This window comes from Anolis carolinensis, unplaced genomic scaffold (assembly GCF_035594765.1).
Source record: "Anolis carolinensis isolate JA03-04 unplaced genomic scaffold, rAnoCar3.1.pri scaffold_12, whole genome shotgun sequence".
Taxonomy (NCBI): domain Eukaryota; kingdom Metazoa; phylum Chordata; class Lepidosauria; order Squamata; family Dactyloidae; genus Anolis; species Anolis carolinensis.
This window is the reverse complement of record NW_026943823.1, coordinates 8,294,727-8,320,397: the sequence shown is the minus strand read 5'-3', so window position 1 is coordinate 8,320,397 and position 25,671 is coordinate 8,294,727. Positions and strand designations below refer to the sequence as shown.

The 25,671-nt window shown below is 40.3% G+C and overlaps 1 protein-coding gene across 1 annotated transcript in view; it reads left to right on the top strand.

Moving 5' to 3' along the window:
• faah2 (fatty acid amide hydrolase 2) overlaps nt 1-25,625 on the top strand; it is a 31,231-nt gene extending 5,606 nt beyond the window's left edge. Inside the window, exons 2-11 of the mRNA XM_003227803.4 lie at nt 1,853-1,935; nt 2,673-2,809; nt 4,893-5,102; nt 7,139-7,258; nt 9,687-9,822; nt 11,038-11,155; nt 13,852-13,971; nt 17,020-17,131; nt 19,075-19,269; nt 20,577-25,625. Coding sequence (XP_003227851.1) covers nt 1,853-1,935; nt 2,673-2,809; nt 4,893-5,102; nt 7,139-7,258; nt 9,687-9,822; nt 11,038-11,155; nt 13,852-13,971; nt 17,020-17,131; nt 19,075-19,269; nt 20,577-20,776 — 1,431 coding nt within the window. The 3' untranslated portion in view covers nt 20,777-25,625. The remainder of the gene's footprint in view (nt 1-1,852; nt 1,936-2,672; nt 2,810-4,892; nt 5,103-7,138; nt 7,259-9,686; nt 9,823-11,037; nt 11,156-13,851; nt 13,972-17,019; nt 17,132-19,074; nt 19,270-20,576) is intronic.
• The last annotated feature ends 46 nt before the right edge of the window (nt 25,626-25,671 follow it).

The window sequence follows — 25,671 nt, the reverse complement described above, 5'->3', positions numbered from 1 at the left end:
CATTAGTAAGACGTCAACAACTCCCTTGAAACCTTGAAGGCCTTAATGAAGTGTTTTCTAATTTGTCTAAGGAAGCACATGTTCTCACAGTTCTTTCTACTTCCATGGCCAATTCTATGTCAATATTCACTTTACCATTATTTTAGGGAGTGGTTTGTCATTAGGTGTCGTAATTTCTTTTGAAGGTATTTTTAAACCACTGGTACAGCTTGCTGACGGCGCTTCATACAGTCATGCCGGCCACATTACCTTGGTGGTGTCTATGGACAACGCCGGCTCTTCAGCTTAGAAATGGAAATGAGCACCAACCCCCAGAGTCAGATACAACTATACTTACTATCAGGGGAAAACCTTTACCTTTAGAGGTTCGGGTGGCATCTTGTGCTTCGAAGGGCAGCATTTATTTTATTTTATTCCTCTTAGAGTCATACTGTTATAGTGTTATAGTACAAAAGTCCCATTTTCTTAGTGTACTGATGCATAAAAATATATTTAAAACAAGGCAAGGGAAGAGAAAAAAGCACTGAAGATGAAGCACCTTGCTTATCCACTATTGCAAACTCATTGTTTTTAATTTGATGTTTTAATTCTGTGTTGTGCTTTTTCACCTATTGTGTATATTTTATTATTGGTTTTTGTTTTTGTCCTTTGATGTTTTATATTTTATCATTGCTTGTATTTTTATTTTGCTGTAAGCCGCCCCGAGTCCCCTTCGGGGGAGATGGAGGCGGGATATAAATAAACTTATTATTATTATTATTATTATTATTATTAATCAATGAAGGGCCATGGAAAATCAACTGGCATGTAAACACTGCCATACAATGCAGTTTCAGAATGGAACTGGATTTTCTTGCAGTGAGACTCATATAATCTTCCTAACATTCTTTAGTGGATGATTGTGTGTGCATTATTGTGTTCTTATTCGAACTTTTGTAACTAAAGCCACCTCGCATCCAAACCTTGGAAGAAAAGTGGAGTGTAAATCAAACAAAAGAGCCAAGGTGCTTCAAAGAAATCATTTCATATAAACACCAGTAGCCCCGGTGGCACAGCAGGTTAAACCTGTGAGCTGCTGAACTTGCTGACAGTTCAAATCTGAGAAGCGGGGTGAGCGCCCACTGTTAGCCCCAGCTTCTGCCAACCTAGCAGTTCAAAAATGTGAATAGATCAATAGGTACTTCTCCGGCGGGAAGGTAACAGCACTCCATGCAGTCATGCCAGCCACATGACTTTATTTATTTATTTATTTATTTATTTACAGTATTTATATTCCGCCCTTCTCACCCCGAAGGGGACTCAGGGCGGATTACAATGAACACATATATGGCAAACATTCAATGCCAACAGACAAACAACATATATAGACACACACAGAGGCATTTTAACATTTTTCCAGCTTCACGATTCCGGCCACAGGGGGAGCTGTTGCTTCACCATCCACTAGTGGCTGTACTTCCTCATTCCTTTCCTCGTGTTTTGCTGGCAGTTTTATGATGTTGTAAATTAGTTAAATTAGCCTCCCGCATAAAGCGTACCTAAATTTTCCTACTTGACAGGTGCAACTGTCTTTCGGGGCTGCATAGGTCAACAGCAAGCCGGGCTATTTAATGGTCGGGGGCTTAACCCGACCCGGGCTTCGAACTCATGACCTCTCGGTCAGTAGTGATTTATTGCAGCTGGTTACTAGCCAGCTGCGCCACAGCCCAGCCCATGACTTTGGAGACATCTAACGCTGGCTCTTCAGCTTAGAAATGGAGACGAGCACCAACCCCAGAGTCCGACACGATTAGACATAATGTCAGGGGAAAACCTTTATCTTTACTAAACACCTTTATCTGATCTCTTACAGGTGTCATGTGTGGATGTCATTGAAACGTACATCGCAAGGATCAATGAAGTCAACCCACTGATCAATGCAGTTGTCAGAGACAGGTGAGCCTTACCAAACCCAAATATGGAAAATGGTATTAGTTGTACACAGTGGAATATCTGACCTGGCAAAGGCCATGCTATCTGATAGGTTTTGATCTAAATTGTTGTGGGTGATGATTAGGGAAGTAAAAAGTAGGCAGGTCTGCTGTTCTACTTTATTTTCAATTCTATCCAAAGACTACTTTCCCAGCCATTCATATTTCTAATCAGCTCTTCCATGTGATTCTGACTTGCTGCACATCACAATAAAAATAACTAATTTGTAACTTGCCTAATTCTAAACAAAGGGTGCTCAGTCTCCAAGCAAATTTGGGACTTTCTTGCCTTTTCGCTGACCTTGTGCATTCCATTTTCAGACTGAAAAGAGAGCTGGCTTGCCAGGAGAGAGGGAAAAATCCATCTAATATTGTGCCTTGCCTTCAGCAGTGACCTTTCAGATGTCCCTGGGAAGTTTGCAAACAATCACCCATTGTTTTTTTCCAAATATAACCTGCTCCATTGGGCTTAATCTTTTTCACTATGTAACATTTCAGAAATCTCAGAAAGCGTTATTCCCTTTTTAATTGTGCAGTATTTCCTTTGAAAGTAGTTATTATACTCCAGAAACTTGGAAGTATAAAATTTAAATAGAATGCTAGGAAAAATGAATATGACAACAAAGTGAACACCTCTGGGAGGCTCCTTAGGGTTCAGGTAGAGACGGGTGCATTTTCTTTCTGTCCTTCCATTGCTCTCAGGTTTGAGGCAGCTCTTCAAGAGGCTCACGAAGTTGACAAGCTGCTCTCTGAAGGACATGATGATGAAGAGGCGCTGGAGGAGAAGTTTCCCTTCCTGGGGGTCCCAGTCACCATCAAAGAGGCCTTTGCACTGAATGGTGGGTCATTGGGGGTATTTGGCTTCACCCGTTCTGTTCCTTTAAACCTTTGGGGAGATGGTGGCAGGTAATAATAATAATAATAATAATAATAATAATAATAATAATAATAATAATAACTTTATTCTTATACCCCGCCCCCTCTCTCCGGAGGGACTCGGGGCGGCTTACATGGGGCCAAGCCCGGTTACAAGAATAAAGTTGTTGTTGTTGTTATTATTATTTGAAACACAACAAGATGAATCCACAGCAGGCACTCTGCTGGCTGTTGTATTGGATCACACGTCGGACACTTCCCAAGTGTCTAGGACTGTGTGATGTATCGGCAAATAATGCATGCAGATCCCACTAAGGTGGCCTTCTGCAGCTGGCAGGTGGGGATTTTGTCAGTGCCGATTGTGTTTAAGTGCAGGCCAAGGTCTTTAGGCACTTCATCCAGTGTGCCCATCACCACTGGGACCACCTTGACTGGCTTGTGCCAAAGTCTTTGTAATTCGATCTTTAAATCCTCATATCGTGTCAGCTTTTCCAGTTGTTTCTCCTCAATCCTGCTGTCGCCTGGGATTGCAACGTTGACAATCCATACTTTGTTTTTTAACATGATTGTGCGGTCAGGAGTATTGTGCTCCTATTATTATTATTATTATTATTATTATTATTATTATTATTGTTATTATTTTATTATGACACAGCAAACAAGATAGATATGCTGGATTTCATATCACAAAATCACAAGTCGAACACTTCCCAAGTGTCTAGGACTGTGTGATGTATTATTATTATTACTATTATTGTTATTACAGTAGAGTCTCACTTATCCAACACTCACTTAACCAACGTTCTGGATTATCCCAACTCATTTTTGTAGTCAATGTTTTCAATACATCATGATATTTTGGTGCTAAATTTGTAAATACAGTAATTACTACATAGCATTACTGCGCATTGAACTACTTTTTCTGTCAAGTTTTGGTGCTTAATTTTTAAAATCATAACCTAATTTGATGTTGAATAGGCTTTTCCTTAATCCCTCCTTATTATCCAATGTATTCGCTTATCCAACATTCTGCTGGCCCGTTTATGTTGGATAAGTGAGACTCTACTGTATATACAACCCGGTGGTTCCTTTGCGGGAAGAAAATGTATGGTCATCCCTGCACTTTTGCAGGGACACCTGTGAAAGTAGGAAAATCACAAAGAAAAGAAATATTTTGTTGAAGGCTTTCGTGGCTGGAATCACTAGGTTGCTGTGAGTTTCCCGGGCTGCATGGCCATGTTCTAGCAGCATTCTCTCCTGACATTTCACCCACTTCTGTGGCAGGCATCCTTAGAGGTTGTGAGTTCTGTTGGAAACTAGGCAGGTGGGGTTTATATATCTGTGGAAGGTCCAGGGTGGGAGAAAGACCTCTTCTCTGTTGGAGGCAAGTGTGAATGTTGCAATTGGTCACCTTGATTAGCATTGAAAAGCCTTGTGGCTTCTAAGCCTGGCTGATTCCTGCCTGGGGAAATCCTTTGGATATTATTATTTATTGTATTTCTTATTGTGTTGTGATGTGTTGTTCTTTCATATGCTGTTTATATTGTATTGTTTTGGGCATGGCCCCATGTAAGCTGCCCCGAGTCCCCGTTGGGGAGATGGTGGTGGGGTATAAATAAAGTTTTATTATTGTTATTATTACTATTATTATTTATTTGTTGAGAAGTGTTAGCTGAAACTCTAAAATCAGGAGATTAAATAAAGAACAACTATCTGAAAATGGGAATTTCAGACATGAAACAATTAGGGCCAGGTAACACCTCCCAAGAAAGAATTCTCCCAAGTAAGAATTATCCAGGCTTTGAAGATGTAAGGATTTTCAGTGCTAATCAAGGTGATTAATCGCAACATTCACACTTTCATCAAAGAGACAAGAGTTCTTTCTCCCACCCTGGACATTATTCCACAGATATATAAACCCCATTTGCCTAGTTTCCAATATGAACCATGCTGCCATTTGGTAAACAGTTACTTTTTCCCTGACTCTTGTTTATCTGTGGAATCTCTGACCAGTTTATTCAAATGTTGTTTTCCTTCCCACGGTAGGCTTGCCCAATACTTCTGGCCTGGTTAACCGCCGCAATATAATCTCTGTCTCCGATGCTGTGGTCGTGTCCCGGCTGAAGCAAGCTGGCACCATCCCTTTGGGTGTGACCAACTGCAGCGAGCTGTGCATGTGGTACGAGTCCAGCAACCGTGTCTACGGCCGGACCAACAACCCCTATGACCTGGAGTGCATCGTGGGAGGCAGCTCAGGTGAGCAGGCGGCGTCTGTTTGGGACCGAGGTAGTGAAATTGGCCCTGGTTTGTCCAGTCTGGTGTGAGGGTTAACTGTCTAGGTTAATGATGGGCAACCTTTTGCGTTTGGTGTGTCAAAATTCACCAAAAAAAACCTAGCATGACTTGGGTGGTGTGTCACTTTGAGAAAAAAAAAAAAAAAAACATAATTTTGCAATATGTATAGTTTAAATAACAAAAATATATAATCTATATATATAAATGAGCGATGGCATCACGGCGACCAACAAAACAACAAAACAGAACAAAAATGAAAGTATGCATACTCCTAGTAATAATAATAGTAATAATAATTTTATTTTTGTACCCCGCCACCATCTCCCCAGAGGGACTTGGGGCGGCTCACAGATATAAAACCAGCATACAGTGATATCAAATACAAATATCAAATACAAAAACACACAAATAAATTTAAAAGGCATTAAAAATCACAATCATTATAAAACACATGAAAAACACAGCAATAAAAACATAAAATGAGCTGGGCAAAGTGCACCGAGTGGAACTTGTAAACAAGAAGGAAGTTAAGGTGCTACAAGGTACTGATGGAAAGATGTTCAATCCACTGAAAAAATATCAGTCACTGAAATATATATATTTCTAATCTATATATATAAATGAGTGATGGCATCACGGCGACCAACAAAACTGCAGGCCACGAAATTTGACAACACAACCCATCATCCACGCCTCTAGGTTGATACAACAAAAAGAAAAGAAAAATAAAGTCCTAATTAGAGGGAAAGGAATAATTGTTTTTATCAAATTGCTGCCAGTTAGAGGACTAATCTCTGCCCACTTGGTCTCCTAGCAACCAACTCAGCCCAGGGAACAGGCAGACTTAGGCCTCGGCCTCTTCCACAGATTATCTAATTTGCACGGGAATATATGGCAGTGTAGACTCAAGGCCCTTCCACACAGCTATATAACCCATTTATAATCTTATATTATCTGCTTTGAACTGTATTATCTGGACTCCACACTGTCATATAATCCACTTCAGTGTGCATTTTATACAGCTGTGAAGAAGGGGCCTCATATAATCCAGTTCTAAGCAGATAATAAAAGATTATAAATATAATATGTAATAATTACTGTGATATAGAATCATAGAATAGTAGAGTTGGAAGAGACCTCATGGGCCATCCAGTCCAACCCCATTCTGCCAAGAAGCAGGAAATCGCATTCAAAGCGATTAATAATAATACAGAACAATATAATCTCTAAAATCAGGACAGTAAATAAAGAGCAACACTCTGAAAGCATAAGCCACAGCAAAGCTAGTTGTAATATATAACTGTATTTGATAAATCAGAAACTATTTACTACCATTATTTCAATGTACAACAATCAATGGTACCTCTTGCAGCTTCCATGCTGATTTCTCTCTATTCTTGTTTCAATGTGGTCATGAATAATAAATAATATAATAATAATAATATAATAGTAATAATATGATAATATACTACAATAATAATAGAATGAAATGTAATGTGCATAATTCCCATGGAGTAAACAACAAAACCACTGGACCAAATCACACCAAATTTGGCCACAAAATACATAGTCACCCAATCAATCAGCAAAAATGGCTAGGCGTGTCAGTGCTGACACTCGTGTCATAGGTTGTCCATCAGTGGTCTAGGTTGACAGACGAGTGAGGACAGAGTTGATGTATGAACTGTATAAACAAGTGACTTGTGCTCCAGTTGATTTTGTACGACATAGGATTGCGTTGGAGGTTTCAGAATAATTTGCAAGTCAAATATGCATAGCTGATTGTTTGGCTGGATCTGCAAGTGCCTAAGATCAAGTAAAAGTAGTGAGTGGTTGCACATTCTCTTGAAATTGGTGCCACTCTCAGCCTACTCTCGTTGTTTATGTATGTATGTATTAGTTTCACTCCTGAATAAATTCTGCAAATGGCAAGGGTGTGCGTTACTTTAATGTTTTTCTCTGGCCCAACTGCCCATGTGTTGTTTGTGTTGATTCAGGAGGAGAAGGATGCATCCTGGCAGCGGCTGGCTCCGTGATTGGCGTTGGTGCAGATATCGGGGGCAGCATCCGGATGCCTGCGTTCTTCAACGGGATCTTTGGGCATAAGCCCACCACAGGTACGGGGAATTCCTCTAGTTCAGAAACAATTCATCAGAAGCATCTGCGAAGGGACAGAAGATAGTTCAAGGATTTGAGCATTAATTTGAACAGCCTCCTTGACTTCCCCTTGGGGTAGAGAAAGGCAGGATATAAATATTGTAAATCTATATATATAAAAAGGTAATGAAATTTCGGCCTAGGACAAAACAACAAAACTACACATCCAAGAAACACTAAACTTGGCAGCACAACCCCTTATCCAGGCCTCTACATTCATACAACAAAAAGAGAAGAAAAATAAAGTCCTAATTAGAGGGAGAAGAATAATTGTTTTTATTCAATTGCTGCCAGTTAGAAGGCTAAACCCCGCCCACTTGGTCTCCTAGCAACCCACTCAACCCAGGGTTGCCCAGGGGACAGGCAGAGTTAGGCCTCACTTAGGCCTCTTCCACACTGCCTATAAAATACAGATTATCAGATTTTAACTGGATTACAGTATATGGCAGTGTAGACTCAAGACCCGTCCACACAGCTATATAACCCATTTATAATCTTATATTATCTGCTTTGCACTGGGTTATCTTGACTCCACACTGCCATATAATCCACTTCAGTGTGCATTTTATATAGCTGTGTAGAAGGGGCCTCATATAATCCAGTTCTAAGCAGATAATAAAAGATTATGAATATAATATGTAATAATTACTGAGATATAATAATACAGAACAATATAATCTCTAAAATCAGGACAGTAAATAAAGAACAACACTCTGAAAGCATAAGCCACAGCAACGCGTGGCCGGGCAAAGCTAGTAAATAATAAATAAGTAAACATGAAGAAAACTTTGGGTCAAAATGATGTTTTGCCCACATCTGTGGCAGTCATTCTCGGAGGTTGTGAGGTCTGTTGGAAACTAGGTAAGTGGGGTTTATATATCTGTGGAGTAATGTCCAAGGTGGGAGAAAGAATCTGTTTGAAGCAAGCGGGAGTGTTGCAGTTAGCATTGAATGGCCTTGCAGTTTCAAAGCCTGGCTGCTTCCTGCCTAGGGGAATCCTTTGTTGGGAGGTGTTAGCTGGCCCTGAGTATTTTATTTGCTGCTTGCAGTGTGATTTTTGTAGTGTGGGTAAAGAGTGGGTAGAAAGTAGGTTATCAGAGTTAAATATTAACAGTATTAAAAATAAATAGCTGAAACCCTTAAAACCTATTCAGGGATTATTTATGGCTAAAACCACAGCACCCACTACTTGAGATCTGCTGTGTGATTTGTTGAAGAATCCGGAAAAGGCTGATTATAGAACTGCACTAGTGGACCTAGAGATGCTGTAATCAAACGCATAAATAGTTATATTTACTTATTTTATTTATTTACTGTACTTATACCTCTCTCTTCTCACCCCCGAAGGGGGACTCAGGGCGGCTTACAAACTATGGCAATTATTCAATCCTAGATTCAGATCATAACAATATCAATAAAACATATTATAAAATTGTAAAAAAAAAACACATACACATCAATTAAAATAGTATTTCAAATGATTAAAACATATTAAAACATATCAAACTTACACTGCACTGAGCCATGATTACAGGTCTTATAGTCCAGTGGCTTAAACCATAAGTTATACCGTATATACTCGAGTATAAGCCAACCCAAATATAAGCTGAGGCACTTAATTTTACCACAAAAAACTGGGGAAACATTGACTCCAATATAAGCCGAGATACCAATAAAATTACATTAATTGAGGCATCACTAGTTTAAATGTTTTTGAATCTTGACGTCAAACTGTAAATTAATATATGAGTGTCCAACTCTTATTAAGTCATTATTTTCATCTTCTTCAATGTAAATGTGCTTATGTATCCTTTTAATAATAATACAGTAAAATAATAAATGTAATAATAGAGTAAAATAATAAATGCATTAATAATAATAAAAATAGAGTAAAATAAATGTAAAAGTAACAACAATAATAGAGTAAAATAATAAATGTAACAATACCAATAATAACAGAGAAAAATACGGTAATAAATATACCATATTTACTTGAGTATAAGCCAACCTGAATATAAGCCCACCAGGACCATCACCTGAGTATAAACCGAGGAGGTTTTTTTCAGTCCTAAAAAAGGGCTGAAAAACTCGGCTTATACTCGAGTATATACAGTAGTTATATAAGATATATAAACATCACTTGCCTAGTTTCCAACAGACCTCACAATCTCTGAGCATGTCTGCCATAGATGTGGGCGAAACGTCAGGAGGGAATGCTTCTGGCCATGCACCCCAGAAAACTCACAGCAACCTATCAATAGTTAATTCCACAAAAGACTAACTTGCATATCTGGAGGACCAACTGTACCCACCTGGACTAATACAAGACCAGAAATATGGGATTTCTTATGCATAGTCATAGATTTGTGTGCCTGTATGTTTGTGTAGGTGTGGTTCCCAATGAAGGCCAGTTCCCTAATACCATGGGTACCCGGTCAAATTTCCTGTGCACCGGCCCAATGTGTCGCTTCGCAGAAGACTTAGAGCCCATGTTGAGAGTCATGGCAGGACCAAACATCTCTAAGTAAGTGATTTTTGTTGCTTTGTGATACATAAAGCGAGCCATGACCTGCAGGGAAACAGAGATATTTTTGTGTCTCTTTTCAGGGCCCCTATGATTGTTGCTGAATCATAGAAATCCTCAAGGCTAGAACAATAATTCCATTGTTGTGGAGTCCACTGCTAACATATGATTCTGCAAAAATAGTTAGAAAGAATTAGTGTTTATCAACGAGCTGCTCAAGGACAAAGTTCACTATATAAAAAATGAATTTTTAGATTCCCTTTAGTGCACCAGGCTGCATGCAAGCTTTTAGGCCATTTAGGGGTATGGAAGGCATTTCCACCATACTCTTTCTTGCTCACTTAAAAGTGTAAATAATGCTGTATAAATGCTGTAAATAATAAATAAATAAATAATATTAAACATTAAATTAGGTTATGATTTTATAAATTAAGCACCAAAACATCATGTTATACAACAAATTTGACAGAAAAAGTAGTTCAATACACAGTAATGCTATGTAGTAATTACTGTATTTACAAATGTAGCACCAAAATATCATGATGTATTGAAAACATTGACTACAAAAATGTGTTGGATAATCCATAACGTTGGATAAGCGAGTGTTGGATAAGTGAGACTCTACTGTAACAATAACAACAACACACAGTCCTAAACACTTGGGAAGTGTTCGACTTGTGATTCTGTGATACGAAATCCAACATATATGTCTCGTTTGCTGTGTCATACTATGCCTTTGTGGCAATAATAATAATAGTAATAATCTATACACATAATAATAATAATTATAATAATTATAATAACTTTATTTTTGTATCCCCCCTCTATCTCCCTGAAGGGACTCAGGGGGGCTCACATGGGAAACAAGCCCAATGACATAGGTTAAAACACAAATAATAGAATTAAAACATTGTAACAACATAAAAACACATCAACAGCAAATTAAAATCTATACAATAATAATAACTAAATATTCAGAGGGTATAATTTTATAGAACTTTTGAATAGGGCTCCTGGGTGGTTTGCTTTTGAATTTCTTCTAATTCTTATATTTCTATTAATTATGAAAATAAAAACACAGTCAGCAAACTCAACACATTTAAGCATTTGCAAACAATTAATGCAAACATATCTATCTGTTTTAACGTTGTTAAACCACCGTGAGTCCCAGAGCTGTTGCAAGCCAAATTATTATCAGTATCCCTTCCTCCTCAGGCTGAAGCTGGACGAAGCCGTATCCTTAGAAAACATAAAATTCTATTCAATGGAGCACGACGGAGGTTCAGTTTTCGTTTGCCGAGTGGACAGAGAAATCCTCCAAGCACACCGGAAGGTAAGAGGAAGCTACGTTGGGTTCATATAAGAACTTCAACTACCAACATCACCATCTTCATTTATTTATATTGTGTCATCGCCATACATGGTGCTTTGCAAAAAAGGTAGAAGAAAACACTTCCCTGCCCTCAGGCTTACAATGTAAAGACATGATACAAAAGGGAAAAGAAATGACAGTGTGGGAGGGGATTAACGACAGCAAATGCTGCTGCTTCTCCCTCTGAAATCAGGGCAGTGGCAGTTGGACGGATGGAGAGCTTTATATTTCAGACCGAGGCATGATGAAGCTGTGCCTGCCTCTTCTCTCTCTCTGAGGCAAGGGCAGTGGCAGTTGGGACGGATGGAGAGCCTTATATTGTAGGCCTAGGCATGATGGAGCTGTCCTGCCTCTTCTCTCCCTGAGGCAAGGGTAGTGGCAGTTAGGATGGATGTAGAGCCTTATATTGAAGGCCAAGGCATGATGGAGCTGTGCCAGGCTCTTCTTTCTCTCTGAAGCAAGGTCAGTGACAGTTGGGACAGATGGAGAGCCTTATATTGTAGGCAGAGGCATGATGGAGCTGTGCCTGCCTCCTCTCTATTCCTGAGACAGGAAAAGTGGCAGTTGGGATAGATGGAGAGCCTTATATTGAAGGCCAAGGCATGATGGAGCTGTGCCTGCCTCTTCTCTCTCTAAGGCAAAGGCAGTGGCAGTTGGGACAGATGGAGAGACTTATATTGTAGGCCGAGGCATGATGGAGCTGTGCCTGCCTCTTCTCTCTCTCTAAGGCAAGGGCGGTGGCAGTTGGGACGGATGGAGAGCCTTATATTTCAGACCGAGGCATGATGGAGCTGTGCCTGCCTCTTCTCTCTCTCTAAGGCAAGGGCGGTGGCAGTTGGGACAGATGGAGAGCCTTATATTTCAGACCGAGGCATGATGGAGCTGTGCCTGCCTCTTCTCTCTCTCTAAGGCAAGGGTAGTGGCAGTTGGGACAGATGGAGAGCCTTATATTGTAGGCTGAGGCATGATGGAGCTGTGCCTGCCTCTTCTCTCTCTCTAAGGCAAGGTTAGTGGCAGTTGGGACGGATGGAGAGCCTTATATTTCAGGCCGAGGCATGATGGAGCTGTGCCTGCGTCTTCTCTCTCTCTAAGGCAAGGTTAGTGGCAGTTGGGACGGATGGAGAGCCTTATATTTCAGGCCGAGGCATGATGGAGCTGTGCCTGCCTCTTCTCTCTCTCTAAGGCAAGGTTAGTGGCAGTTGGGACGGATGGAGAGCCTTATATTTCAGGCCGAGGCATGATGGAGCTGTGCCTGCGTCTTCTCTCTCTAAGGCAAAGGCAGTGGCAGTTGGGACAGATGGAGAGCCTTATATTGTAGGCCGAGTTATGATGGAGCTGTGCCTGCCTCTTCTCTCTCTCTCAGGCAAGGGCAGTGGCAGTTGGGACAGATGGAGAGACTTGTATTTCAGGCCGAGGCATGATGGAGCTGTGCCTGCCTCTTCTCTGTCTCTAAGGCAAGGGCGGTGGCAGTTGGGACGGATGGAGAGCCTTATATTGTAGGCCGAGGCATGATGGAGCTGTGCCTGCGTCTTCTCTCTCCCTGAGGCAAGGGCAGTGGCAGTTGGGATGGATGGAGAGCGTTATATTTCAGGCCAAGGCATGATGGAGGGCGGTGGCAGTTGGGATGGATGAAGGCCTTTCTATGTCAGCCCTAGGCATGATGGACCTGTGTCTGAATCTTCTTCTCTCCCTATGCGGCAAGGGCAATGGCAGCTGGGAATAGGTTGGCGGCAGGACCTGTCATGGTGACAGGTCATTTGGATTGCAGTTTAGGTGAGTGTCCACTTAGGCCAGTGATGGCCAACCTATGACACGCGTGTCAGCACTGACACGCCTAGCCATTTTTGCTGACACGCATGCAGATTGATTGGATGGCTAATGCCTTTTGTGGCCAAATTTGGTGTGCTTTGGTCCAGTGGTTTTGTTGTTTACTCCATGGGAATTATGCACATTACATTTTTATATATATATATATATATATATATATATATATATATATATATATATATTCATTCTATTATTATTCTATTATTATTGTAGTATATTATTATATTATTACTATTATATTGTATTATTATTGTATTATTCATTATTCATGACTACATTGAAACTACAATAGAGAGAAAACAGCGTGGAAACTGCAAGAGGTACCATAGATGGTTGTACATGTATATAATGGTAGTAAATAGTTCTTGATTTATTAAATACAGTTATATATTACAATTATATATTTTTGTTATTTAAACTATGTATATTGTGAAATTACGGTTTTTTTCTCGAAGTGACACACCACCTAAGTCATGCTAGGCTTTTTGGTGAATTTTGACACACCAAGTGCAAAAGGTTGCCCATCATTGACTTAGGCTCTATGAATTTGCTCCATATGACCAGCCTGAAGCATAAACACATTTAAAGAAGCCATCATGTGTCATGATATGTGTCATATGTGTCTTTATACCCTGTTTCCTGAGGCACAGCACTAGTCAGAACTAATTTACACATTCAGCTGTTGGTCACCAAATGGACTGCTAAATCAAATTATATGCTTGCTTGATATTGCTTGATATTGGAAATTACAGAACTTAACAGTCCATTTGACAGAAAAGCAGAAATTTATCTGACGGTGGTTCTCGCTTTCTCTTTTCCTTCTGCCTAAGGTTGCAGAGCGCCTGGAGACAGATCTGGGCGTTCAGGTTCAAAACGTGGCCATCCGTGACATGAAATATTCCTTCCAGATATGGTCTGTCATGATGACTGCCAAAGACAGCACTGGGAAGGTAGGTAAAATGCAGACCTGGGGCCTAAGCTTGCTTCCAAAAGTTTTTATTGCCTACTGATATTTGTGAAGACATATTTCAGCCAGTGTTTTTCATACTTTGAATCTTCACACACACACAAAAAGTTTCTGCATCTTGTGTCATCTTTTGAGGAAGCCTACAATACGAAGCATGGGTTTGGCTGAGTAAATTGCTTTCGGTCCTGTAGATATTTGGAAGAAATCTCCACAATGTCTCGTATGTGCCCCAGAACACAACACTGAATTAATCGTGGCAAGCAAACTGTCTTTCAGGGTTGCCAGTCTTCTAATGGGGTGAGAGAGGTCCTAGTAGACTTCCAGAGAACTCAGCATTTCCTCAAAACATGCTTTGGAAAAGCCCTGCCTTGTGCCTGACCTATACAGTTCTCTTCTAAGTCAGTATGAAAAGAGATGTACAGTAGAATCTCACTTATCCAACATAAACGGGTCGGCAGAACATTGGATACCGTATATACTCAAGTATAAGCTGACCCTAATTTAAGCCAAGGCACCTAATTTTACCACAAAAAAACTGGGGAAACTTACTGACCCGAGTATAAGCCAAGGGTGGAAAATGCATCAGCTACGGGTCAATTTCAAAATAAAAATAGATCCCAATGAAATCCCTGCAATATTTGCAAGCCCTATGTTTATATCTATCTATCTAGACATTTCTCTTTCTCTTTATAGATTATATCTGTATAGGATTTGCAAAGACTTGCAAACATGAGGGGGAAATTCATATATAAAATTAATGTAGATAGATAGATACAAATATAAAGGTACATAGGGATTGCAAAGGCTTGCAGGGGAAAATGCCTATGTATCTGTAGCAGAGATTAACAAATATTTCAGAGGGAAATGCTTTTATAAGATTAATGGCTATATATACGTATATATATTCTTCTTCCTGACTTGCAAGGGCTTCTTTCCCTTTTCAAAACATTCCCTTGGTTAAGAGCGAGGGAGGCTTTGGAAAAGTAAACACTGATAAGAGAGGGTAAGATGAGAGATAAATATGTCATATATTGCAAGCAGTGGCCTCCGAGCTCCGCTACCGGGTTGACCTTGACCTGATTATAAGCCGGGGGAGGCCTTTTCAGCTCATAAAAAGGGCTGAAAAACTCGACTTATCTTCGAGTATATACGGTAAGCGAAAATGTTGGGTAATGAGAAGGGATTAAGGAAAAACCTATGAAACATAAAATTACATTATGGTTTTACAAATTAAGCACCAAAACATCATATTTGAAATCCAAAACACCTGGAAGACCAGAGTTGGAACGCACTGATATACTGTAGATTAAGCATCTCTAGAATCCCATATTGAGCATACAGGAATGGCAACACTAGAAAACCAAAGTTTGGTAAACACTGATATTGGTCAACTGTCTCCAGGATCTCGTCTGGAACTGGGTGGCTCTGTGTTGGGAGGGCTGGGCTTGTTGGGAGCCTTGCAGAATGGGACTGGACTATATAGCCTCTTAAGGGAGGGGTCTCTAGGATTCTATGCCTCTAATTATCCTTGCTTGGGTTAGAAGAGAAGGAGGAGGAGAAGAAGGCCAAAAGTGCAAGTCGTTGCAAGGCTGTCAGAGGTAAAAGAGGGAGAAGGAAGAGGAAGAGAAGGGAAAGGAAGGGAGAGAGAGAGGATCTGGATCAAAGTGTGTGTATGTGTGTGTATAGGAAGAAAGAGGCCATGTAAGGAGATGACAGGAGGCAGCCAGTCCCCACCCCCCACTCACTAGCCCCGGCTCAGCCTCTCCTTGCCCCCTTCTGCCCTTTCCCAAACCCGGGCCGCTGCCTTGGCTTCTCCCCCCCCCCCCCCCCCGCCCCCCAATTCCTTCCTTCCAATCACGAACCCTTTTCCCCAATTGATTTGGAAACAAGGCTGGGTTCCCTTGCATACAAATGGCCCCCCAACGAGAAGATTCAGAGAGCCACCTGCTCTTGCCTTGGATTGAATGAAGGAGCACCTATCAAAGGGTGCAATGTTTCCAATCCGCCACAAGATGGCGTTGGATAATACAGAGTGTCGGGTAAGCGGAGGTCGGATAAGCAAGTCTACTGTAGTATAAATTATTATTATTATTATTTATTCTTTCTGATATTTCTACCCCGCCCTTCTCCCCGAGGGGACTCAGGGCGGCTTACACAACTGGCAGGAACACTACCAGTATATCATAATACAATCTATATATATATAAGGGTAACGAAATTTCGGCCTAGGACAAAACAACAAAACTACTCATCCCAGAAACACTAAACCTGGCAGCACAACCCCTCATCCATGCCTCTACGTTCATACAACAAAAAGAAAAGAAAAATAAAGTCCTAATTAGAGGGAGAGGAATAATTGTTTTTATCCAATTGCTGCCAGTTAGAAGTCTAAGCTCCGCCCACTTGGTCTCCTAGCAACCCATTCAGCCCAGGGGACAGGCAGAGTTAGGCCTCACTTAGGCCTCTTCCACACTGCCTATAAGATACAGATTATCTGATTTTAACTGGATTATATGGCAGTGTAGACTCAAGGCCCTTCCACACAGCTATATAACCCATTTATAATCTTATATTATCTGCTTTGAACTGGATTATCTTGACTCCACACTGCCATATAATCCACTTCAGTGTGCAGTCGGACACAACTGGACTTAATGTCGGGAGAAAACCTTTACCCTTTACCTTAACTACTACCAATTCCTCAATACTTTTTTCCCATACCACCATACTTCGCCACAGCAACGCGTGGCCGGGCACAGCTAGTAAAATAATAAAACAGTTAAAATAGTTAAATAACATAATAAAGTACAATATATAAAAGATTTAACTAAGTGCAACGCCGAATATATACGCCAATCATCCATCAGACCTTGTGCAAGAGCCTTAATCCAATCCATATCAACACTAACTGAATTGTTGCCTAACTAAATTGTTGCCTTACATTAAGTAGTACTGATCTGCAGACCAGCTAAAAGCGAGAAATGTTCCAGGATTTGCTCCATCACTGCTTCTTAATGTATATTATTTATAGGAGGCACCATCATTCACAGAGCTTCTCGGGGATCATGGAAAGCCAGTGTGGCCCTCTTGGGAGCTGGTGAAGTGGATGATGGGATTGTCAACACACACCCTTCCAGCCATTGGTATTTTCTTGCTTCTTAACTCAAAATTGTTAAATATGTGCAATTCTTTGTTTTTCAACCTGTTGTCATTTTTCACTGTAGTGTTTCTTTAAAGTTAGTTTTCATTGTTTATTTTTATGCTGTCTTTTCCCCACTATAAGGGATTCTAGGTGGCTCAGAATAAATGCATGGCGACATTCATAAAATAATTCAAATACTGTATATTAAGGGGCCATCAAATGTAAGGCACACCCCATTTGTTGTACTCCAGGATAGGAAAGCACCTCTGTACTTAATCACCACACTCCAGTCCAAGTTAAATCAGCAAAGCAGTTTATTGAAGATTATATAAAAAGCAGTTCAGCAAGAATTAGTAAAAACTACCAAGTCTATGTGTAAGAAGTAGTCCAAAACTTTCAAGGTGCAGGAGTACAGTGTTCCCTCACTACTTCGCGGTACACTTTTTGCGGATTTGCTATTTTGTGGTTTTTCAATAAACTCTAAAAGACTATTATAAATCATAAAAAATTACAATTTACAGCTAAGGAAGGGAGGAAGGAGAAGCCAAAGGGAGAGAAAAGGATCCCAAGTGGCAACAGTAGGAGAAGGAGGCGATTTATAACACATGATTGGTTGATAAAGGCTTAAAATAACGTGTAACTACTGAAATAATGTATAAATATTAAAATATAGTGTCCCTACTTTGTGGATTTTCACTAATTGCGGGTGGTCCTGGAACCTAATCCCCCGCGATAAGTGAAGGAACACTGTAGTTTCAAAAACCCCAAGACAACAGGAATACAAAAGAACCAGGAATACAAGACAGCATAAAATTCAATACAAAAATCCAGGAACAATCCTTCAAACTTGGAAGCATGAAACATGAATAAAGACATGGAACTAGAGTTCCCTTCGCAGGCTTGACTAGGACTTGACGAGAGCTGTAGTCTCTATTACCATTGACCAGACTGACTGGCAAAACCTTCCAGCCTCTCTAATATACACATAAAATTGTGACTTTTCCCCTGATTTCCTGATAAGGGCTTTTTCTGTAACAAGCGCTGTGACCTTTAGAGATTCTGTTGAGCAGCCCGAAGTTTATGAAAAGTAAGTCTCCTATACACCAGCTCATTATCCTCTCCACCAGGGATTTCATCCTCTCAACTCATTTCAATAGCATCTGGGCCCCAGCTTCTCTTGAAAGTCTGACAAGTAGATGCAATGATACATGTAACCGCAAAAAGCGCTGGCCATCCGTGAGAAGATGGAAGCGGAGAGCTGTGATATTAATGCCAATAACAAAATCCAAATTTAAAATTTACTATGGACAAGCCATTAGTTTTACTTATCTTTGCCCCCGCTTAAACCTTACTTTAAGGGAATAATTAATTTTAATTTTAATCTTTTTATTCTGTATTTGCACAAATACCTAGGAGTGGGTTGGCAGGCTACTAGGCCGGATGCTTTGTATCTATACATGGTTTTACTGTATGTATGGGTAAGTGTGTACGTTTTGTATGTTTCATATGTTTTGATATGGTCAAAATTGACTAATCAATAAAGAGTTGTTGTTGTTAATACGTGTAATTATAACCCTTCATGATGCACAAGTGTGTCACACCAGTCCCGACTGCCCTCCTTTTAGCCAGTTCATAACCTGGCTTCCAGTTTGGCTTTTTGGAGGTCACTCATCAGCTAAATTTAGATTGCTCGTCATATTTTTGATATAATCATGTTTACATCCAGAAGATGACACCATGTATTTTTAGAAGGAGGATGTTGACCTTGATGACAGGGTCTACTTGGTGAGAAGGCAAGTCATCTTTCAAGTAGTGCTGAACAGGAAGTTCTATTTGGAAATGCCTTTTATATCAAATCCTCCCAAGTAGAACATTTTATCTTGGTCCAGAAATTATTTGTCTTTGACCAGTGTGTTATCTCTTCATTCTTTTGCCCTCCCTTAGCACTAGGACTGACTGAGAAGATTGTGAAATACAACACTCGATTGAATTGCAGACTAACAGCTATGGCAAAGAATTTGCAGAAAGAGGTGGTGGATTTACTGGGGGAGGATGGCGTCCTCTTATACCCTCCGCACCCTGTATTAGCGCCCCGGCACAATACTCCCCTGGCAATGCCGTTTAATTTTGCCTATACAGGTAAGAAGCTATCCGTGCTTTTGACTGTATGTTCCTGCATGGCAGAGGGTTAGGCTGGATGGTCCTTGTAGTCTCTTCGATTCTATGGTCGTTGGCATCTGGGGTTGTTGTGAGTTTTCTGACTGTATGGCCATGTTCCAGAGGCATTCTCTTCTGACGTTTTGCCCACATCTATGGCAGGCATCATCAGAGGTTGTGAGGTCTGTTGGAAAAATTAAGCAAGGAAGGTTTATATATCTGTGGAAGGTCCAGGATGGGAGAAAGAACTCTTGCATGTTGAAAGCCAGTGTGAATATTGTAATTAATCACCTTGATTAGCATTAATGGCCTTGCCAGCTTCATGTCCTGGCTTCTTCCTGCCCGAGCGAATCCTTTGTTCGGAGGTGTTAGCTAGCTGTATTAAAAAACTCTAAAATCAGAGCAGTAAATAAGGAACAGGACTCTGAAAACAGAGGAATTCCAGACATGAATCAATCGGGCAGCTAGCACCTCTGAACAAACAATAAAACAAAACATATACTATTAAAATCAAAAAGTTAAAACAACTCAATCTTAAAACCAATTACCGTATATACTCGAGTATAAGGCAAGTTTTTCAGCCCTTTTTTAGGGCTGAAAAAGCCTTGCTCGGCATATACTCGAGTGAGGGTCCTGGCTGGCTTATATTCAGATCAGCTTATACTCGAGTATACAGTAGAGTCTCACTTCTCCAACATAAACGGGCCGGCAGAATGTTGGATAAGCGAATATGTTGGATAATAAGGAGGCATTAAGGAAAAGCCTATTAAACATCAAATTAGGTTATGATTTTACAAATTAAGCACCAAAACATCATGTTAGGCAACAAATTTGGCAGAAAAAGTAGTTCAATACGCAGTAATACTATGTAGTAATTACTGTATTTATGAATTTAGCACCAAAATATCACAATATATTGAAAACATTGACTACAAAAATGCGTTGGATAATCCAGAACGTTGGATAAGCGAGTGTTGGATAAGTGAGACTCTACTGTAATACCAATAATAATAGAGAAAAATAATAAATGTACCATATATTCTCAAGTATAAGCTGGCCCAAATATAAGCCAACCAGGACCCTCACCCGAGTATAAGCCGAGGGGGGCTTTTTCAGCCTTAAAAAAAGGGCTGAAAAACTAGGCTTATACTCGAGTATATACAGAATATATGGTAGCTTGTGTGTTTGTGGATTGCAGTTCCACACATCCAAAGTACCATCATCGCTGTATTTATAGGTAACAGTGGTGTCCGGTTTCTGATTTTTCTGTGCTGTTTGTCCTCTTCTAGCCATCTTCAACATCCTGGGATTGCCGGTGACTCAGTGCCCGCTGGGTTTGAGCAAAGAAGGTCTCCCGCTGGGCATCCAAGTGGTGGCTGCTCCCAACAATGACCACTTGACTCTGGCCGTGGCCCGGTACTTGGAGAAGGCCTTCGGGGGCTGGGTCTCCCCTGGTGCCTCCTCGCTTGACATCCCTGGGACCCAGTGATGGCAGACCGGAACCCAAAGGCCACGCGAAATGAACAGCAGGCGGCTTCATCGGAAGCTGCAAGGACTCCGATGGCTCTCTCCACAACTGCAGTCCAAGGGAGAGTAAATGGGATCATACAACTTCATCCTCCACGTTAGATAAGGCTGAATCTGACACAGTGGAGGGAGCATTGTCGCAAAATATCATGACAATCCTAGAGGGAATAATGCACTGTGCTTCTCAGGACAATCATCCTTTTTCAACTTAGAGCAATCCAATTATCAGCTGTCAGGGAGGGTGGTTTCTTTTGTTTATGGGCACTGATCGGTCATTTGTTAGAACAGGGTTCCAGTTCCCTTCTTTCCTTATTATTTATTCCTACTTTGTGTTGTCGAAGGCTTTCATGGCCAGAATCACTTGGGTTGTTGTGCATTTTTCGGGCTATATGGCCATGTTCCAGAAGCATGCTCTCCTGACGTTTCACCCACATCTGTGGCAGGCATCCTCAGAGGTTCTGTTGGAAGTGAGGCAAGTGGAGTGTATATACAGGAGAGTCTCACTTATCCAACACTCGCTTATCCAACGTTCTGGATTAGCCAACACATTTTTGTAGTCAATGTTTTCAATATATCGTGATATTTTGGTGCTAAATTCATAAATACAGTAATTACTACATAGCATTACTACGTATTGAACTAATTTTTCTGCCAAATTTGTTGTCTAACATGATGTTTTGGTGCTTCATTTGTAAAATCATAACCTAATTTGATGTTTAACAGGCTTTTCCTTAATGCCTCCTTATTACCCAACATATTCGCTTATCCAACATTCTGCCGGCCTGTTTATGTTGGATAAGTGAGACTCTACTGTAATATATCTGTGGAATGCCCAGGGTGGGAGAAAGAACCCTTGTCTGTTTAAAGAAATTGTGAATGTTGCAATTAGCATTTGAGTAGGCATAAAGTTTGCAAACTAAGCAAGAGAGGTTTATATATCCAACATAAACGGGCCGGCAGAACATTGGATAAGCGAAAATGTGGGATAATAAGGAGGAATTAAGGAAAAGCCTATCAAACATCAAATTATGTTATGATTTTACAAATTAAGCACCAGAACATCATGCTTTACAATAAATGGATAGAAAAAGTAGTTCAGTACATGATAATGTTATGTAGTAATTACTGTATTTATGAATTTAGCACGAAAATTTTGCAATTTATTGAAAAATTGACTACAAAAACATTGACTACTAAAAGGCATACTGCGTTGGATAATACAGAACGTTGGATAAACAGAGCTTGGATAAGCGAGACTCTACTGTACTTGTGGAAGGTTCAGGGTGGGAGAAAGGACTCTTGTCTGCTGAAGGCCAGTGTGAATGTTGTCATTAATCACCTTGATTAGCATTAATGGCCTTGCAAGCTTCATTCCTGCCTGGTGGAATCCTTTGTTCGGATGTGTTACAGAGGAATTACAGACATGAATCCATCAGGGGCAGCTAACACCTCCAAACAAAGGATTCCCCCAGGCAGGAGTTAAGCTTGCAAGGCCATTAATGCTAAACAAGGTGATTAATGACAACATTCACATCAGCCTCCAACAGACAAGAGTCCTATATTTATTCATTTATTTACAGCATTTATATTCCGCCCTTCTCACCCCGAATGGGACTCGGGGCGGATCACATTACACATATAGGCAAACATTCAATGCCTTTTAACATAGAACAAAGACAAGACAAACATAGGCTCCGAGCGGGCCTCGAACCCATGACCTCCTGGTCAGAGTGATTCATTGCAGATGGTTGCAGTTGGCTTACTCTCCAGCCTGCGCCACAGCCCGGGCTTTTCCCCACCCTGAATCTTTCACAGACATATAAACCTGCTAAGGTGGAAAAAATGTTTGTCTGTTGGAAGGCAAGTGTGAATGTTGCAATTAATCACCTTAGTCAGCATTGAAAGGCCTTGCAGCTTCAAAGCCTGGCTGATTCCTGCCTGAAGTAATCCTTTGTTGGGAGGTGTTAGCTGGCCCTGATTTATTCCTGTCTGGAATTTCCCTGTTTTCAGAGTGCTGTTCTTTATTTGCTGTCCTGATTTTAGAGTTTAAGCTAACACCTCCCAACAAAGGATTTCCTCAAGCAGGAATCGGTCAGGTTTTGAAGCTGCAAGCCTTTTCAATGCTAATCAAGGTGATTAATTGCAGCATTTACACTGGCCTCCAACAGACAAGAGTTCTTTCTCCCACCCTGGACCATCCACAGATATATAAACCTCACTTGCTTTGTTTCCAGTATGCCTCACAACCTCTAAGGATTCCTGCCATAGATGTGGGCAAAATGTCAGGAGAGAATGCTTCTGGAACATGGCCATGTTCCTACTTTTTAGATGAGGCCAGAGACCAAAAGCATCAGAGGGATGTGCTGGAGATTTCCTCAGAGGAGATGGGTGTCTTCAAAACATCTCAGACTTTGCACAAAGCATCTAGCTGGGCAAGGAGTAGAGCTGCACAGCTTCATGGATCATTGCTCTGTTCTGGTCTTTGTGTTCTCTTCACTGGCACTTTACTCAGCTCTATATGTAGGGCAGCTTTCTGATTCTGGCAATAACGCGCTGTTGAATCTGGGACAACTTCTTGCAGGGGATCATTGATCGAGCTTTCCTCCCTCTGTCCTTCCCTCTTCTCTCCCAGGAGCAGTGCCTTGCCTTTTAGATTTGAAACTTAAACCTTATTGGGAGAGCGGCTGCTCTGTTCCAATGATCTGCATCATCTTTATTACATTCCAAAATCAAGATTGGGTACATTACAAAAATAGGGGGTTCTTAACAGCCAAATAAAATGAAATGTTATTGAGCCGACAACAGAAAAAGAACATACATACATTATCTATCACTGAGATAAGTGTTGCTGTTTTATACGAGGGCTATCCAGAAAGTAATAATAATAATAATAAAACTTTATTTATACCCCGCCACCATCTCCCCAACGGGGACTCGGGGCGGCTTACATGGGGCCATGCCCAGAACAGTACAATATAGCAAAATATAAAACAACATATCACAATACAATTAAACAATACAATAAATAATCATATACACTGCAATACAATACAATACAATACAATACAATACAATACAATACAATTATATATATATATATATATATATATATATATATATATATATATATATATAAATAAAAACAGCGGGCCGCATGAGACACTTAATTAAAACTTGGGGTGAGAAAAGGATAAGAATACAATCAGGGAGTAGATTACGTTTTGGAATTAAAATTGAACAAAGTATAGGAGAAAACATTTACTATATGCAGTTGAAAGCCAGACCCAAATACAGTAGAGTCTCACGTATCCAAGCCTCACTTATGCAAGTTTCTGAATTATCCAAGCCATTTTTGTAGTCAATGTTTTCAATATATCGTGATATTTTGGTGCTAAATTCATAAATACAGTAGAGTCTCACTTATCCAAGCTAAACGGACCGGTAGAAGCTTGGATAAGCAAATATCTTGGATAATAAGGAGGAATTAAGGAAAAGCCTATTAAACATCAAATTAGGTTATGATTTTACAAATTAAGCACCAAAACTTCATGTTATACAACAAATTTGATAGAAAAAGTAGTTCAATACACAGTAATATTATGTTGTAATTACTGTATTTATGAATTTAGCACCAAAATATCACGATATATTGAAAACATTGACTACAAAAATGGCTTGGATTATCCAGAGGCTTGGATAAGCGAGGCTTGGATAAGTGGGACTCTACTGTACAGTAATTACAACATAACATTACAGTAGAGTCTCACTTATCCAAGCCTCGCTTATCCAAGTTTCTGGATCATCCAAGCCATTTTTGTAGTCGATGTTTTCAATATATCATGATATTTTGGTGCTAAATTTGTAAACACAGTAATTACAACATAACATTACTGCGTATTGAACTGCTTTTTCTGTCAAATTTGTTGTAAAACATGATATTTTGGTGCTTAATTTGTAAAATCATAACCTAATTTGATGTTTAATAGGCTTGTCCTTAATCCAAGATATTCACTTCTCCAAGCTTTTGCTGGCCCGTTTAGCTTGGATAAGTGAGACTCTACTGTACCACCTCTCAACATAGTCCCCATTGAAATCTAGGCACTTCACATAGCGATAAAAGAGTTTGGAAAGGCCTTCCCTACCAAACTTTGCTGCTTGGCTTGTGTCCTCAGCCAGGTGGGCGTCCCTTCCTGCAGCTGCGCATGTGCATGCGCTCAACTTTCCCCCATGCTCGTCCTGAATCGCTCTTTTAAGGTTTTGCAAGAAGCACACCTTTCCTGTCTCCAAAAACAGTCGCCATAACCTTTCTTGCAAGCATTTGCAAAACAGAAGAGCCATCCAGGACGAGCGTGGGGGAAAGTTGAGCGCATGCACATGCGCAGCTGTGGAACGCAAGCCAAGCGGCAAAGTTTGGTGGGAAAGGACTTTCCAAACTCTTTTATCACTATGAGAAGTGCCTGGATTTCAATGGGGACTATGTTGAGAAGTGGTATTTGGGTCTGGCTTTCAACTGCATAATGGTAAATGTTTTATCCTATACTTTGTTCATTTTTAATTCCAAAACGTGATCTACTTTCTGGATAGCCCTCGTATTTCTGACCTTAGGCACTTTTAACCAATATCTCTTGCTGTTGATTATCATAGAGCTGGGCCCAAAATGTGCTTGAATTTTAGGGATAATAGTATATATTATTATGTAAATAGGGGGTACTCTTTCCCCTAGGGCTGAACTAAGAGGCGTCTGCAGGACCATTTCCCCCCTGGTTGGGTATCCTTATAATTTGTATATTAATAAAAATACTTAATATATATTCCTTTGTGCTCAACTTGCAATCTTTATCACAATGCAGTATGATA